The sequence below is a fragment of the Hemicordylus capensis genome, chromosome 17 (assembly GCF_027244095.1).
Source record: "Hemicordylus capensis ecotype Gifberg chromosome 17, rHemCap1.1.pri, whole genome shotgun sequence".
Classification (NCBI taxonomy): domain Eukaryota; kingdom Metazoa; phylum Chordata; class Lepidosauria; order Squamata; family Cordylidae; genus Hemicordylus; species Hemicordylus capensis.
Window position 1 is genome coordinate 4,832,879 of NC_069673.1, and position 16,601 is coordinate 4,849,479.

General features: G+C 47.9%; 1 protein-coding gene across 2 annotated transcripts in view; it reads left to right on the forward strand.

Annotated features, from left to right (window-relative positions):
- Positions 1 to 16,601, forward strand: part of CACNA1B (calcium voltage-gated channel subunit alpha1 B) — a 288,951-nt gene that overhangs the window by 119,184 nt on the left and 153,166 nt on the right. For both annotated transcript variants that reach the window (XM_053281907.1, XM_053281906.1), the window contains one exon: positions 1,536 to 1,720. In XM_053281907.1, coding sequence (XP_053137882.1) covers positions 1,536 to 1,720 — 185 coding nt within the window. The remainder of the gene's footprint in view (positions 1 to 1,535; positions 1,721 to 16,601) is intronic.

Below are 16,601 nucleotides of genomic sequence, written 5' to 3' on the forward strand. Positions count from 1 at the left end.
GGCTCTTGGGGTTTTCTGTGGACTTTCTGCGTCCTGAGGATGCAGAACTACATTACTCATGAGTAGTCCCACTGAAATTAATGGGACACGTTTGGTCATGACTCATTTGTTCAATTAATTTTTGCAAGACTATTCGTGAGAAATTTAGTCTGTATGCCAGCCACTTATTACTATGACTGTCACCTGTCCAAAGAACTCTTGGATGGCCAATCAATTAACAAATTGATTAAATTAGCCCCCCAAATGCCACAACAACAAAAGAAAGTGGCCTTATGTTGCAAGGAGGGGCTAATGTTGTGACACTAATTTGGAAATATTCGTAGCATGGTGTAGGGGTGTGCATGGAACCGATTCTGGTGGTTTGGTTCAAATCAGAGCCAAATTTGAACTGGACTGCTGGTCCGCGAGCCGGTTCAAGTTGAACTGGCCCTTGGTTTGGTTTGATGGTTGAACTGGGTTGGACCAGTTCAGAACTGGTACAATTTGGTTCGAGTGTTATGCTTGTAAAGGGGAATCTGGTGAGGAATCTGGTGAGGATTCCCTGGGTTATGCTTGTAAAGGGGAATCCGGTGAGAATTCCCCTTTACAAGCAAGGGGTGGGGGGACCCTGCTTCTAAAATACTTCTAATGGCAGCTGGGGGAAGATGGCACCTTGCCGCTGCTGCCAGCTCCTCTAAACTCTGGCCTGGGTCCGGTGGTGAATGCTCCTAGCAGCGTGGCCCAGTTCTGTCCTCCACGCATGTGTGGAGGCCATTTACGTGACCTCCACACATCCACAGAGGCCAGTTGCATGACAACACAAATTTGTATCCTCACACAAATGGCCTCCGTCCATGTGCAGAAGCCGGAACCATGTGCGGAAGCCACACTGCTAGGAGTGCCAGACCCAGTCCGGAGTTTAGAGGCGCCGCTGGCGGTGGCATGGTGCCCTCTTGCTGCCCACCAGGACGCCATTGGAACTGTTTTAAAGGTCGCGTTCCCTCCTTCGCTTGTAACAAGCAAAGGGGGGAGGGATCCTGCCCTTACAAGCATACCCTCAAACCACCAAACCAGCTCTGAACTGGTTCCATTTGAATCAGGGTCAGTTTGGTCCGAACTTGGACTGGCTCCCCTTTTGGGGGGACCGGTGCAGTTCAGGTTCAAACTGGCCTGGTTTGAATAGAACCGGTTCCACACATCCCTAGTATGGTGGTGGTAGTAGTAGTAGTAGTACAGTATTTACCCAAATCTAAGATGAGCTTCCTCCTCGTTCTTTCTTGTTAAATATGGGAGGGGCATCTTGGATTCGGAGTCCAGGTATAGCCCTTATTTAACCTTTGTCTTTTAAGGCATTGTCTTAAATTCAGTGACGCCTTCTATTCACATATATACTGTAGTTGAAGGAGTAGTAGTAGTAGTAATAGAAGAAGAAATGTTAAAGGCAACGACTTAGTGCAAACGAGAGCTGGACGTTTTTATTTTTGGCAGTGCTTGAGTATTTGGCAGTCGCTGGTTGACCTTTCCCCCCTCCCTCCTTTCCACCTGCTCATTCACAGGCGAGCGGGTGGGGGATTTCCCCTGCGGAGCAGAGCCGCCTGCCAGGAGCTGCCTCGAAGGGACGTGCCAAGAATACTGGGAAGGCCCCAACTTCGGGATCACCAACTTCGACAACATCCTCTTTGCCGTCCTCACGGTCTTCCAGTGCATCACCATGGAGGGGTGGACGGACATCCTTTACAATGTAAGTGCAAATGGCCACGCTTTCAAAGCACCCTCTTGGATTCCACAAGTCTGCTGCTCCCCGGGGGGGGGGGACCTCCCGGTGGTTTCTCTTTGGGATCTCAAAGCCTGGCACGGTCCCGTAATTTTCGGCAGAAATGCTGCATCGGCGTGAATGCCGCACTAAAGGGAAAAGTCTGGTGGTGGTTGAAGAAGCCGATACACCGTGACTTGCGTCTCTGGGCAGTTTCTCTCTGTGTTCCCTTTGCTACTAAAGGGGACCGACACTCAAACCTCTCCTCTTCCCTTCTGGGGAGGGGGAAGGATTTCTAGGCCACCGCCGTGTTTTCCAGATGTCTGGACTCTTAATTGAGTGGACCAGGGCTGCAGTCATTTGTCACTGACGACACCCTAGCCCCAGTTTTAGGACGAGGCAATCCTAAAGCTGAGAGCCGCAGCGACTTCCCGCATTACTTTTCTGGCAAAGAGATTTATCTCTGTCAGCCGGGGTTGTGGCGGGGTGGATAGACCCATAAAGTGGTCACGAGGCTGATCTGGAGACGCGTCCCCACCATGTATCCCTCAGCACCTTCCCTACCTGTAAAGTAATGTTGTGCCGTGGAGTCGGTGTCGACTCCTGGCGCCCACAGAGCCCTGGGGTTGTCTTTGGTAGAATACAGGAGGGGTTTACCTACCATTGCCTCCTCCCGCACAGTAGGAGATGGTGCCTTTCAGCATCTTCCTAGATCCCTGCTGCCCGATACAGGTGTTTCCCGTAGCCTGGGAAACATACCAGCAGGGATTCGAACTGGCAACCTCTTGCTCCCTAGGCAAGTTGCTTCCCCTCTGCACCATTAGGTGGGCATTTCCCTTTATTTGTGCATCCGTTTGCCCATTCCCTGCTCTGTTGTCAATAATGCACTTCCTGCAGCTGCAGCTATGTCAATAAGGTGATCTGCACAGCAGCCTCCATGGGCATTGTATATTTTGCTTGTAAAATTTGCCTTCTGTACTGCAATGTGGAAAACCATCCCACCGCCCCCATCCCCTGCCTGCCCCCGAACCTCAGCGGTAGTGACAGCAGATTTTCTGACTTGGTGTGTGAAACACAGCCTCAGTGGAGACATAATGACAGAAAACCACGGGGCTGCATCTCAAGTGAGGAGATCTGGTCTTGCGGCATCGAGTGTGAATTGTGATCTTGGCTAAGCAGGGCCCTTAGTTTGAATTCACACCGAGCCACAAAAACTCAGCTTCCTATGTTCCCAAGTGTAGGGCTGTTTCTTGTTGATCTGGGAGAAGAAACTTGGATTTCACAAATAGTTTTCTGGCATGTTTAACAAACGTGTGTGGCTTAGTCTAAGGCTGTCTTGGAAGCCCTTTGGCCTCTGGGTGCTTTCTCTTTTTCTCTCCAATAATAAACCAAGGTGTAGCATGAAGCAAAGGGATGGATGCTGAATGCCCCAAACGCTTGTTCCTTTTTGCTTCATTTGTCCGTGGCTTAAACTTTGATGGAGGCTTTTTTCCTTTTAATTGGAGCCTGTGAAAGTGGATGAGCATGACTTTATCTGGAAAGTGATTTATGCTGGAGGCAAAGAGATTAAAGCCTCAGTGAGGTAAAAGGCTTTCAGAAGACGTCAGGGGCGGGGCGGAGATGCGGGAGGTCTGTTCTCGAAAGAGGAGCCTTTAGAACACAAGGGAAACTGGTTGCATGGAAGAGCTGCTGAGGTTGTCGTCAGAATTTTTGTTTACATTTTTTAATTTATTGTTTAAATGTATATGCCGCCTTTCATTAAAACAATCCCAAGGTGGTTTACTGCAAAATTTAAAAACAAGATGGTAAAAAAGACACAATTAAAATATTAAGCTGAGATGAGGTTTGAGAAATAACAGACAATGGAAACATCATTGATTGGAACTGGCCCGGTTTCACCGGTCTGAACTCGAACCGGGCCGGCCTCAAAAAAAGGCAGCAGGTCCGAGTTCGAACTGTACTGGGAACATAGAACTGGGAAGCACCAATGGCCATATAATGGCAAGACAGGGTGATTCAAACTGGCTCATCTTCCCCCGAATGACCAGCAAGAGTCGCTGCCTCCATTCCCTTGGCTTCTGGGTGGAGAGGCAGGCTGGTGGTAATGAGGAGGAGTTGTCCCCTTTGCTAAGCAGGTTATGCCCTGGTTTGCATAGGGATGGGTGAGCACGTGTGAGCTCTGTAAGATATTCCTCTTAAGGGATGGAGCTACATTTCCTCCTGACCCTGTCTCCCGCCCCCCACACACAACCAAATGAACATCAACATATCTGCTCAAAACCTCTACCAAAGGTTTGTGCTAGTTTTGTGCCTGCGTGCCCAAACCACTGAGGTTTGTGCTGCATCATTTAAGGGCATAGCAGACATGGCTGGGGTTCCAAGAAAACACTCCAAAGATTGAATATTTTCATATCCTCTCCTAACCGGTTGGGGCTGCAGCTCCAGCGGGAAGATGCTTCTAAATACCAGTTGTAGGGTAGTATTTATTATTATTATTATTTTATTTTAAAATTTTATATTCCACTCTTCCTCCAAGGAGCCCAGAGCGGTGTACTACATACTTAAGTTTCTGCTCACAACAACCCTGTGAAGCAGGTTAGGCTGAGAGAGAAGTGACGGGCCCAGAGTCACCCAGCAAGTTTCATGGCTGAATGGGGATTTGAACTCGGGTCTCCCCGGTCCTAGTCCAGCACTCTAGCCACTACACCACTCTGGCTAGTAGTAGGAGAGAGAGGGCCTGTCCTCACCTCTTGCCCGTGGGCTTCCCAGAGGCATTTGGTGGGCCACTGTGTCAAACAGGAAACTGGACTAGATGGGCCTTGAGCCTGATCCAGCAGGACGGTCCTTATGACATCAGATCCTAGGAAGATGCCTTATACCAGTGATTCTCAAACTTGGGTCCTCAGGTGTTATTGGACTTCAACTCCCATAATCCCCAACCAAAGGCCACTGAGGCTGGGGATTATGGGAGTTGAAGTCCAATAACACCTGAGGACCCAAGTTTGAGAATCCCTGCCTTATACTGAGTCAGACCTTTGGTCCGTCTCTGTCTTGTCTTGTCTACACTGACTGGCAGCAGCTTCTCCAAGGCTGCAGGCAGGTGTCTCTCTCAGCCCTATCTTGGAGATGCTGCCGGGGAGGGAACTTGGAACCTTCTGCACGCAAATGCTCTTCCCAGGGCAACCCACTAAAGGGAATGTCTTACAGTGCGCGCGCGCGCACACACACACACACACACACACACACACACACACACACACACACAGTCTCCCATTCAGATGCAAACCAGGCTGGACCCTGCTTAGCAAAGGGGGCTGTTCATGCTTGCTACCACAAGGCCAGCTCTCTTCACTTGAAAGCGCTTCCTACATGTCGGAGCATTCGATAAGCGGTAAGTATTGTTTACGATCAGAGGCCCACTGTGTCTTCCACTAACTCTCTCTGTGTGGTTGTGGGCACTCGGTGTTCTTAGACGTGCCCTGTCAAATCAATGGAGGCTTGAAAAACCAAAGCAGAGGATGTGGCGAGTTGAAAAGAACTCTCTGGGTGTATTTAGGCAAAACGGTTGCTAAAGACGATTAGGAGAATTTCTTGGAAGTGTTTAAAAATACCGTCGCGTCCTAAATTGCTTGCCAGTTACAGGCACTGTTGATTGCTCAGTGCCACAGAACGGTTGCCTTTTTTGAGCAGTAGAAGCCAGAAATCTAGTGAGGAAACAGTCAGAAGAGAGACTGGATAAATAATACACCAGGACATGGAGAGACTCAAGGCAGAATGAATGTGCATTTCAAAGGGCTTTGATTGCTTCTCAATAAGCTTCCCCCATTTAAGTTTGTGTGTGTGATTTTGGCTGTTCACAAGTTATGCTTTAAGTGTCAGCCACACACCTTCCATCTCTTACAGAAAAAGACACTGTCCCATATCTCCGCCCTGGAATGGATGCTGGCCAGTACTACCGTGCAACTAGACGCAATAAGGGAGAGTGACTTTGAGTAGTCTTTGTTGCCTCTGGAAATGCCCTGGGTCATCCATCTTGAGGGTCACACACACACACACACACACACACACACACACACACACACACCCCTCCATTATACAACTGGAGAGCTGGTCTTGTGGTAGCAAGCATGAATTGTCCTCTTTGCTAAGCAGGGTTTGCCCTGGTTTGCTTTTGAATGGGAGATTAGTGTGCGAGCACTGTAAGATATACCCCTTTGCGGATGGAGCCTCTATGGGAAGAGCACCTGCATGCTTGCATGCTGAAGGTCCCAAGTTCTCTCCTCAGCATCTCCGTAGGTTGGCCAGAACCTGAGGGGTATACTCGTGGGTCAAATGGGCCGTAACCCAGAATTTGGCTTTAAAAAAGCCAAACTGGCTCCAGATAGGACTGAGAGAGACTCCTGCCTCTAACCTCGGAGAAGCTGCTGCCAGTCTGTGCAGACAATACTGAACCAGATGGACCAATGGTCTGACTCAGTAGAAGGCAGCTACCTATGTTCATAACGAGTAAAACCATCACCTAAAAGGAGTCTATTCTTAGACAGTTAATCAAGAAGAAACTACCTGTTCACTGGTATTATTATCGACAGAACCAGGGAATTAACACATCAGCATATTGATGTGTTGATTGGTCAATGCATTGCTTCTGAATTCTGCAGGCTACTTCCAGAATCTAGCAGCGTTAAGAGAAATTTCAGGTTTTTGTTCTGCAAGGAGAACAACATAGTAAGCATTAGATCTACTGGATTCTTATGCAGAACAGGATCAATTCTTGACGAATATCCCGATAAAACTGACAACAATAAAATGGCCCGCTGATTCAACTTCCAGATTACCACATGGACATAGTCTATTCTTATATGGGATGTCATGAAATCTGCCATCTAAAACAACTGTGAGTAAAACATCGTAGCGAGGCTTTGTAAAAACTCGCTTCAAGACTGGAATTATAAAACAAGATAAATAATTAGCTGGCTTATAAATCTATCCTCACCTAATCTCGCATCTTTAGGAGCAGTGCTCAAATCCCTCTGCCTCTCCATATCCAGAACGCGCTGCCTCAGTAAAGCTCTCGCATTTTCATGGCCCATTGAAATTAGGAACTCCACAGAGAGTCCATATGTCATGAGTTTTCTAATTATAACCTTTAACCCATCCGAATTATATGAATCATTCAGTACCAACGAGGCCAAGCCGGAAGGAAGGGAAATTCATTTTAGCCAAAGATGGAAAATATAAAACCAGGCAAAGAGTTTCAACACTTGGTAGTCTTACTTCTAGCTGCACCACAGTATTGGGTATGTGTCTTGGAACACCCCAAATTGATCTAACGAACGGACATTCCAAAGAGCAAAAATCTGTGAGTACTCGAGCCTGAAAAACCCTAATAGCTGAAGGGGACAATGGCCTCCTTTGGAGACATAGAATCTAGGCAGATGGCTGATGCTGCTTATCCAAGGCTACATGGCCAGAATGGTGGTGAAGAAGCTCTCATTTTCCTGTCATGCAGCAGGTGGGTTGCTCTGGATGTCAGCCAGGGAGTGTAAGACAGTAAGTTGTGGCCCTCGTTTCATGCAAAGAGGCTTAATTTGCATAGGGTGTTCAGGGACAGAATTCAGGGTATCTTTATGCAGAATTTGAAGAGTTGTTTTTAGTGCAGCGTATATACCATGGCAGCTAAGAGTTGATAGGTGGTGAAGAGGAGAGACCACTGTTTGGACTGGAAAATGAACCATAGGGCAAGTTCAAAGGTAACGGAATCAGGGATGTTAGCGCTTTTTCAAGGATTGTAGCCATAAGCTAAGTTTCACTATATATACCCACTGGCAAGCGAATGCCTACTTTTACAAAGCCCTTAAAGACTATGAAATACTTCAGTAACTGAATCAGAAATGATGTCCAAAAATTCTGATTCTGTTACTGAGCACCTTTGTGTGTTTCGGACACTATAATATTGAAGAGTTTTGTAGAAATATGACCTTGTAGTAGTTGTTCTCTTCCAGTATATTACTTGGAATTTGCTTCTGGCATGGGGAAGGGGGTAATGTACCTGATTCCGTTACCCTTGAAATCGCCCCATAGAGTTGGAGGTTATTGGGCCAGCAAAGTGGAAGCAAGAACAACTCCCCTTGAAAGCCTGTAACTCAGACCATCACTCGTCCATTGGGGAGCTATTTTAACTGCCAGGGCCCTCTAAAGCACAAATCTATAACTGTTAAGGTGCTGACGTGAGAGCGAGCGAGCGAGCGAGCAAACGAGGCTCCATTTACAGCCGTATTTATGTCCACCTGAAGCTTGCTGCTTGGAGATTTTTTGTGTGTGCGGTGTGAGTAGGATGGGATTTATGGCAGGCTGGATCATTTTGCATTGTGCAAGAACATTAGCTCCCTCTTGCTCTGAATTAGCATCCCGAAAACGAATGCTGACGAGGGAAAGTGGGGGAGAAAAAGCTGCTTCGCCGGGAGAACATGGACTGCCGAAACAGGGGAAATTGCTCTGGAAGAGCCGTGTGCTGTCTTTAACCAAGGAGGAAAATAAGTCAAGGGTTTTTATATTCACCGGTGTTGACTCGGTGCATATTTTCTCCCGGCTTGTGCCTATTTAATATATTTTAAATGGTGAACGACAGGAAAGGGCTGTGACGTTACTTATATTCTCATTATGTTGCTTTTCTTCTGCTGCGGAGGAGCTGTTGGGTTATTCCTGGAACTGGCTAGTGGCTAAAAAAAGTGGATGATCCATCTGTCATATCTGAAAAGAAAAGGGGCTAACTTAAATCCTCGGTCCAAGAATGACCAGACCTGACCCTATCAGATGGCTGCGGCACAATTTCAGCCCCCTTCCCCCCGCCCGGCAGGATCTCCAGGTACGGCTGGGAGAGGCTCCTGCCCGAAACCTTGGACAGCTGCTGCCAGTCTGTGTAGGCAGTCCTGAGCTAGATGGACCAAGGGCCTGACTCAGTAGGAGGCAGCATCATAGGTGAAGCCTCTAGCTCGCTGGCAGAGCACCTGTATGTGTAGAACTTCGGCCTTCCTGCAGATGTTGGCCTACAACTCCCATAATCCCTGGCTGTTGGCCACTGTGGCTGGGGATTATGGGAGTTGTAGTCCAGAAACAGCTGGGGGCGGCAGGGGCTAAGTTGAGCAGGCCTGGTGTAGAAGGGCCTAGGTTGAATCATCTCTGGGAAAGGGACCTTCCTGAATCCCTGGGAACTTGCTACCAGTCAGTGTAGACGATACTGAGATCGGTGGACCACGGGTCCATTTCCATAGGAGGCAGATTTGTTTTGTTTTTGTTTTGTTTTTGTTTTCATTTTGTTTAAAATATTCATACCTCTCCCCTCCAATGCACTACTGCTCGGGGCAGCTTACAACAATAAGATACATACAAGACACAATAAAAGTAATAAAATTAACCAAACTGAACCAACAAGTTAAAAAGTCAGGTTAAAAACCACAATCATCATTAGGTTCAAATTAAAAGTTATTTTAAAAGCTTAAAAAAAAACCCTGTGAAAGTTATAAAAAGCTAAAAGACCCACCAGATATATAACCATATTTATTTATTTATTTATTAACCATATTTATGGTTCAACATTTGCACATCTTGGGTACAAGCTAATCTCTCATAAGCACCATAATTGGTTTTGGGCATCCACAACTATCATCCAGTAACCTGCTTTCCAGAATAAACCCCATCAGTAACATCCTGGCCATTATGGGTGCATTATCCATTTAACACCACAACCAGTCAAAAATAATAATCCACAACTGCTAATCCCTTTGTGAGTCTGTAGGATTTTATTTTTAAACCCTCTTATCTGCATAAACAAAAAGTTAACATGGAAAATCCATCGGTGACAATGACAATAGTTATTTAGGGGGAAGTTGGAAATGTATTTGTACCCACCCATTCTGTCCCATTTATGGGGACTTCAAAGCAGCAAGGAGTGCAATCCCGGTTAACTCTGTGACCAGGATTGCCATGATTGTGAGAATGCACCCCTTGTTATGCTAGTTCCTGTATTAAACTTAACTTTTTAATTAAAAAGTTGTCTGATTAATCGGAGGTATTCAGAGGCATCCTGACTCTGAGGCTGGAAGTGGCCTATAGCCCTCCGACTATTATTATTATTATTATTATTACATTTATATCCCGCTCTTCCTCCATGGAGCCTAGAGCGGTGTACTACATACTTGAGTTTCTCTTTCACAACAACCCTGTGAAGTAGGTTAGGCTGAGAGAGAGAAGTGACTGGCCCAGAGTCACCCAGCTAGTTTCATGGCAGAATGGGGATTTGAGCTCGGGTCTCCCCGGTCCTAGTCCAGCACTCTAACCACTACACCACGCTGGCTCTCAAGTAGCCCTTGATAGACCTGTTCTCCATGTCTAAGCCCCTTTTAAAGCCATCCAGGTTGGTGGCTATCTCCACAGTCCGTGGCAGAGAATTCCAAGTGTGCTACCCCAAAAACAATGCCCCTCCTCTCTTTTTTAATATCTTCTGGCTGACCTGATTCTGGGTCAAAGTTCCATACATAGCAGAGCATTCATCCTGGTTATCAATCCTGGTTAAATGCAGTTTCACCACAGTGGCTTGACCAGGATCGTCCAGGGAACCCGCGTTCTCACAACCGACTCGGCAGAGCTCTGCAATCCCGGTTAACTCTGTGACCAGGATTGCCATGATTGTGAGAATGCACCCCTTGTTATGCTAGTTCCTGTATTAAACTTAACTTTTTTAATTAAAAAGTTGTCTGATTAATCGGAGGTATGTTTTAGTCAATCACAAGTCTTTTAAAAATGGCTGGATCTGATTGACACCATGTTGCAAAGTAATAAGAATTCTAAAAATAAAAATTCTACTCCTCCTTGCCTTCCCCTGTAACTCGCTCAATATCCGTGCAATTTCCATGAAGAACAAGTCACGTATTTCCGTTAATGAGTATATATTCTCATATAAATATGTGGCTCAATAGAAGTAGATTGTGCATTATCCAAGGTCTCTATTAATAGCCCCCCATTTTGTAAGAGAAAATTATTCCTCCGCTGTCCAAGTTTGACTTGCACTTGCTCATCACAGGAGCCTCAGAAGGGTTTTTTAATATCAGTTCCTCCCATGTTATATGGATATGGAGCTTTAGTTACATTGAGATTAAGGGGGAGTTGAAAACTGTGAAAAGGTGATGAATCAGCGTGAAGCGATGTTCAACCTTGTGTTTTCTTCTGAACAGAATTCAGGTTAAGAATGTGTCAAGCATCAGTTTAGGTGCCGCAGATTTTCGCACTTTGAATAAGGGGTGATTCAAGGGGTCAGACACTACTTGGCTTTTGTCCCCAGAAGCTCAGGTCAGTTTATAATCTGCAATCAGGGTTTTTGGTGCCTTATGTTTTTACAAAGATGAAAGCAGTCTGCTCCTCACGAGATCCTATGAAGGAGGGATGAGGTCTAGGAGAGGAGAGCTGGTCTGGTGGGAGCAAGCATGACTTGTCCCCTTAGCTAAGCAGGGTCTGCCCTGGTTGCATATGAATGGGAGACTTGATGTGTGAGCACTACAAGATATTCCCCTCAGGGGATGAAGCAGGTCTGGGAAGAGCATCTAGGTTCCCAGGTCCCTCCCTGGCAGCATCTCCAAGAGAGGGCTGAGAGAGACTCCTGTCTCCTGCCTGCAACCTTGGAGAAGCCGCTGCCAGTCTGTGTAGACAATACTGAGCTAGATAGACCAATGGCCTGACTCGGTATATGGCAGCTTCCTAGGTTCCGATGTTCCTAAGATGAAGGTGAAGGAGATGTATGAGGAGGGGGAGCAAGTTCAAAGGGCAAATTCTTATAGTTGACGCCACTACCACCAGGGTTCCCTCTAACACAGGGATCCTCAGCGTTGGGCCCCCAAATGTTCTTGGACTTCAACTCCCATAATCCCCAGCCAAAGGCCACTGGGCCTGGGGATTATGGGAGTTGAAGTCCAAGAACATCTGGGGGCCCCACGTTGAGGATCCCTGCTCTAACAGGAATTCCCAGACGTTGTGGACTACCACTCCCATAATGCCCAGCCAAAGGCCATTGCAGCCGGGGATGCTGGGAGTGGTAGTGAACAACATCTGGGAATCCCTGTTAATCCCTGACCACCACCCCTCCAGCAGCCAGGTGGAGAGCCAGTCTTGGGGTAACAAGCATGAATCGCTCCCTTTGCTAAGCAGGGCTTGCCTTGGTGTACATTTGGATGGGCGACCACCTGTGAGTGCAGCCTACTGTGAGATAGGGCAGAGATGTCCAGCTGTGGCTGTCTCGCTGTTTTAGGCCTACAACTCCCATAATCCCTCGCTACTGGCCACTGTGACTGGGGATGATGGGAGTACTACGCCAAAAACATCTGGAGGGCCACAGCTGGATACCCCTAAGAATATAAGAACAGCCCTGCTGGATCAGGCCCAAGGAAGCCCATCTAGTCCAGCATCCTGTTTCCCACAGTGGCCCACCACATGCCTCCAAGAAGCCCACAGGCAAGAGCTGAGGGCATGCCCTCTCTCTTGCTGTTGTTCCCCTGCAACTGGGATTCAGAGGCACCCTGCTTCTGAGGCTGGAGGTGGCCTATAGTCCTAGACTAGTAGCCATTGATAGACCTCCGTGATTTTAATAATCCTTAGGGAATTGTTAGGCCCTAGCTTGGTGGGAGACCAACTGCTTGCATGCAGAAGGTCCTGAGTTCAGTCCCTAGCAGCATCTCCAGGTAGGTCTGTGAGAGAGACTCCTGCCTGGAACCTTGGAGAAGCCGCTGCCAGTCAGTGTCGGCAATCCTGAGCTGGAGGCACCAACGGTCTGACTCAGCATGAAGCAGCTTCCTTTGTTCCAGCAACTGGGGTTAGCGTTGATGTCTCATAATTAATGCACAAGTCTGTTTAAAAACCAATGGTTTGGGGCTTGAGAGAGAGAGAGAGAGAGCATCCGGTCACTGGCCAGCTGGTAACTTTGGACGGTGAATTAAAGCCTCCACAGGGGCAGGCGAGCTCATGAATATGGCAGTGCCGTGCTGTGTGGCGAATGAATTCTTTATCATGCAGCCCCATTACTGCATGGAGGTATTGATTCATTGGGGCTCTGGAGCGTGCGGTTTTTTCTCCAGCTCTCTAGGTTTTCCCTGCGTGTGCGGAAATGCTGAGGCTGATGGGGTGGGTGGGGGTGGGGGAAAGTGGGGGAAAGATTAGACCGTTCCCTTCTTTAGGGGAGGCAGCAATTGCAGAGAACCACAGTTCTGTTGGGGGCGGGGAGCAGAGGCCACGAGCTGCATCCACGTAGCCCCACAGCTCCCAAGAATCTACATTGCGCTCGGCTATGCATAGGGATGGAAAGCCGAATCGATAAGCAAAAGTACAGGCCCACCGGTATGGCTGCACAATTATAGTTTCAAAACAAAGGGAGATGTTGGGATGAGTCATTCCTGAAATGAGTGATAGTCATGGGATTGCATACACCGTGCAGCAGGAAAAAATAAATCCTAACTCTGTACCCAGCCAGTGTAAATTCTGCAACCTATTTAAACACCTCCATTGGGAGGTAGAAAGCTGCCGTATACTGAGTCAGACCCTTGGTCCATCGAGCTCAGCATTGTCTACACTGACTGGCAGCGGCTTCTCCAAGCTTAGGAACATAGGAAGCTGCCATATACTGAGTCAGACCCTTGGTCCACCTAGCTCAGTATTGTCTTCACAGATGGGCAGCGGCTTCTCCAAGGTTGCAGGCTGGAGTCTCTCTCAGCCCTATCTTGGAGATGCCACCAAGTGGCGATTCCCTTTACTTAGCAGGGGGAGAGCAACTGACCCTATCCGTCCTCAGCACACCACCCCTCCAGTGGCTGTTGCTGGTGTCTAACACACACACACACACACACACACACACACACACACACACACACACACACACAAGATTGTGAGCCCTTTGGGGACAGGAAGCCATTTTATTTATTGATTAATATCTATGTAAACCACTTTGGTAACTTTTGTTGAAAAGCAGTATATAAATATCCATCGTATTCGTTTACTGAGTAGGAAGGAGGGAGAAGCCTATGCTGGTGGAGGATAGGATGTGGAAGAGCTTGTAAAACTGAACTGTAGTTGTTGGCCAACCTTTAGGTTGGACGCCAACCTCCTCTTCTTCCTCCTCCTCCTCCAAGCGGGCACGTCGGCAAGCCTCAGATCAGATCAGCCGAGTGCCTTAAGGACAGGCCATGTCACCCTCCCTGTCATGCGCCCATTTGGAATATTTATAGTTGCGGGTCTTTCATACCTGATTTATTACTTGTGTTTGTCTGGAAATTTATGGAGCTTGTCTTGGCCTATTAGCGGTGTTTACAAGATGATCAGTTCTGACAGCCCGATTAGCAGATTCGTCTTCCGCTAGTCGCACGGATGGCAGATGGGACCTTCCACCGCGGTAGTGTCGGGATTCGGAAAAGCCATCTTCGTGCTGTGAAGGAAAGCCTCGCCCTTCCTCTCCTCCTCCTCACCTCTCCTCCGACATTCTTGGTTTCTCCAGTCCTGGCCCAAACCTTTGCTTTGGCGTGGTTAAGTGCGTGGCGCTGGTATATGTCAAGTCAGACGGTTGCTCCGTCTCGCTCAGTGTTCGTAAGTATCCGTCCCACTCGATTCGGTGCGGCTCGGATCTCACTTGGGACACGGTGTCCAATTCTGGGCCTCCACCTTTTAAGAAGGAATGGCTTCGGAGGAGGGCAAATAAAATGGAATGGGTTCAGAGGAGGGCAGCATGGATGATGAAGGATCTGGAAACCCAGTCCTGTGAGGAATGGTTGCAAGAGCTGGGTGTGTTTAGCCTGGAGGAGAGAAGACGAAGGGGAGACACGATAGTGGTCCCTGGATATCTGCTGGGCTGTTACATAGAAGGAGAAGCTGACTTATTTTCCGTAGCTCCTGAGAGCAGAGCTAGAACCAGTGGGCTGAAACTGAGAGCAGTATAATGGCTAGAATGTTGGACTAGTACTGGAGAGATCCGAGTTCAAATCCCCGTCGAGCCAGGAAACACCCTGGGTGACTCTGGGCCAGTCACCTCTCTCACAGCCTACCCTTCCACATGGGGTGGTTGTGAAAATAAATGTAAGTATGTACAGCGCTCTGGGCTCCTTGGTGGAAGAGCAGGATATAAACAAACAAACAAATCACAAGGCAGCAGATTTAGGCTAGACATTAGGAGGCATTTCTTGATTGTGGGAGCTGTTTGACAGTGGAACAGTCTGCCTCATGAAGTGGCAGACTCTCCTTCCTTGGAGGTTTTCAGACAGAGGCTAGTTGGCCATCTGTTAGGAATGCCGTAGCAGATTCCTGCACTGAGCAAAGGGTTGGGCCTCCAAAGGTCCCTGCCAAAATCTAACGTTCTGTGATTAACCGACTCTCTGTATTATCAACATTGACTGGCAGTGGCTCTCCAAGGTTTCAGGCAGGAGTCTCTCCCAGCCCTACCCGGAGATGCTGCCAGGGACGGAACCAAAGGACCTTCTGCCTCTAGCCACGGCTCTTCTTGGTTAAAACTCAGGAGAACTGTGGGGCCCCATTCTGGCGGCCCTTCTCAGAGTCCAGATGGAGAACGTCTCTCCGCCCTCCAGTCGCGGAACCGTTCAGAGGATCCGGGCAGGATACACTGTCGTTTGAGAACTGCCAGTGCCAGGCAGCGCCAAGCGCAGCCTTAATGGCCGGCCGTTTAAATTTTCATGGGTTTAAATAAATAACAACACTGAGGAACATGCAATTAGTGAGGCCACCCCGAAGCCAACTCGCTATTGTCTGCATCCAGTGGGGCTTGGTGGGCTTCCAGCGCCCATTGTGGATGCAATCAGTCGTGGCGTTCTTTGGCCGAGGCCTCCTGCAGCTGGGCCTGATTATCTGGTGCTCATCCCCAGGCTCTTTGGCTTCTTCCGTACGCCCTTCCAGGGAGAGAACGTGGGGCCTTCTGCGTGCCAAGCAAATGTTCTGCCCCACCCTCGCGATATTGCATAGGTTATATAGGAAGAGGGGCCTTACAATGAAGACACGTGTCTTTGTGTGAATGACTGTATCTGTGATCCTTTTAAAAGTGAACCTGGCCCCTGGGATGCATGGTGCAGACAGGAAACGTGCCGCTGGTAGTGTGCATGCGTTCAACAGGATGCATGAATCACTGGATGTGGGTACAGATCTTTATGTGCTTACGCTAAACACGCATTGTACATGAGCTGAAAGTAACGTCTGCATTGGGGTTTGGGGCGATGGGAGATGAGTATGAATCCTTCCCATCCTAAACTACTTTCCTTAGTCATGACTTTTACATCTCCATGTCTCTCTCTCTCTCCTGATTTTCTCTCTAAATTTCTCTCTAAACTTCTCCTTTTTACAGCCATTTGTAGAAAGACTTGAAATTAGCCTCCGATTCCTCCATGTTCCTCGGAAAATTGGGTTCTGGAAATACTGGCTACTAATGAGGCTCTGTTGCATTTTTCCTTTTCTTTCCACCTCTTCTGCACATATTTGACCTGCGTCGGATCGTTCCTAAACCACGCGGCAAATTCTTTCTCATCAGTTACCGTCCCTCACTCTTATATGGGGCAGTGCTCTTTGATTCCAGGGGCTGTCTAAACCTTTTTGAACTCGTCAGCTAAGAGAAATGGGTCAGATCCACAGTTATATTCCATGTTTTCACCTTCTTCATGTGCATGGCCTGTGTTTTTATGATTCACCATTCAATGACTGGTGACACTGGTTTCCAATGACTGGAAACACGTTTTGTTCTTGGTTTCAGCCCCATTTCCACAATAGAAGTGGCATCCTGTGTGGTTTTTTGTTTTGTTTAGGGCTGCATCATTCACACGATGAGGAGGATCATGGTTAA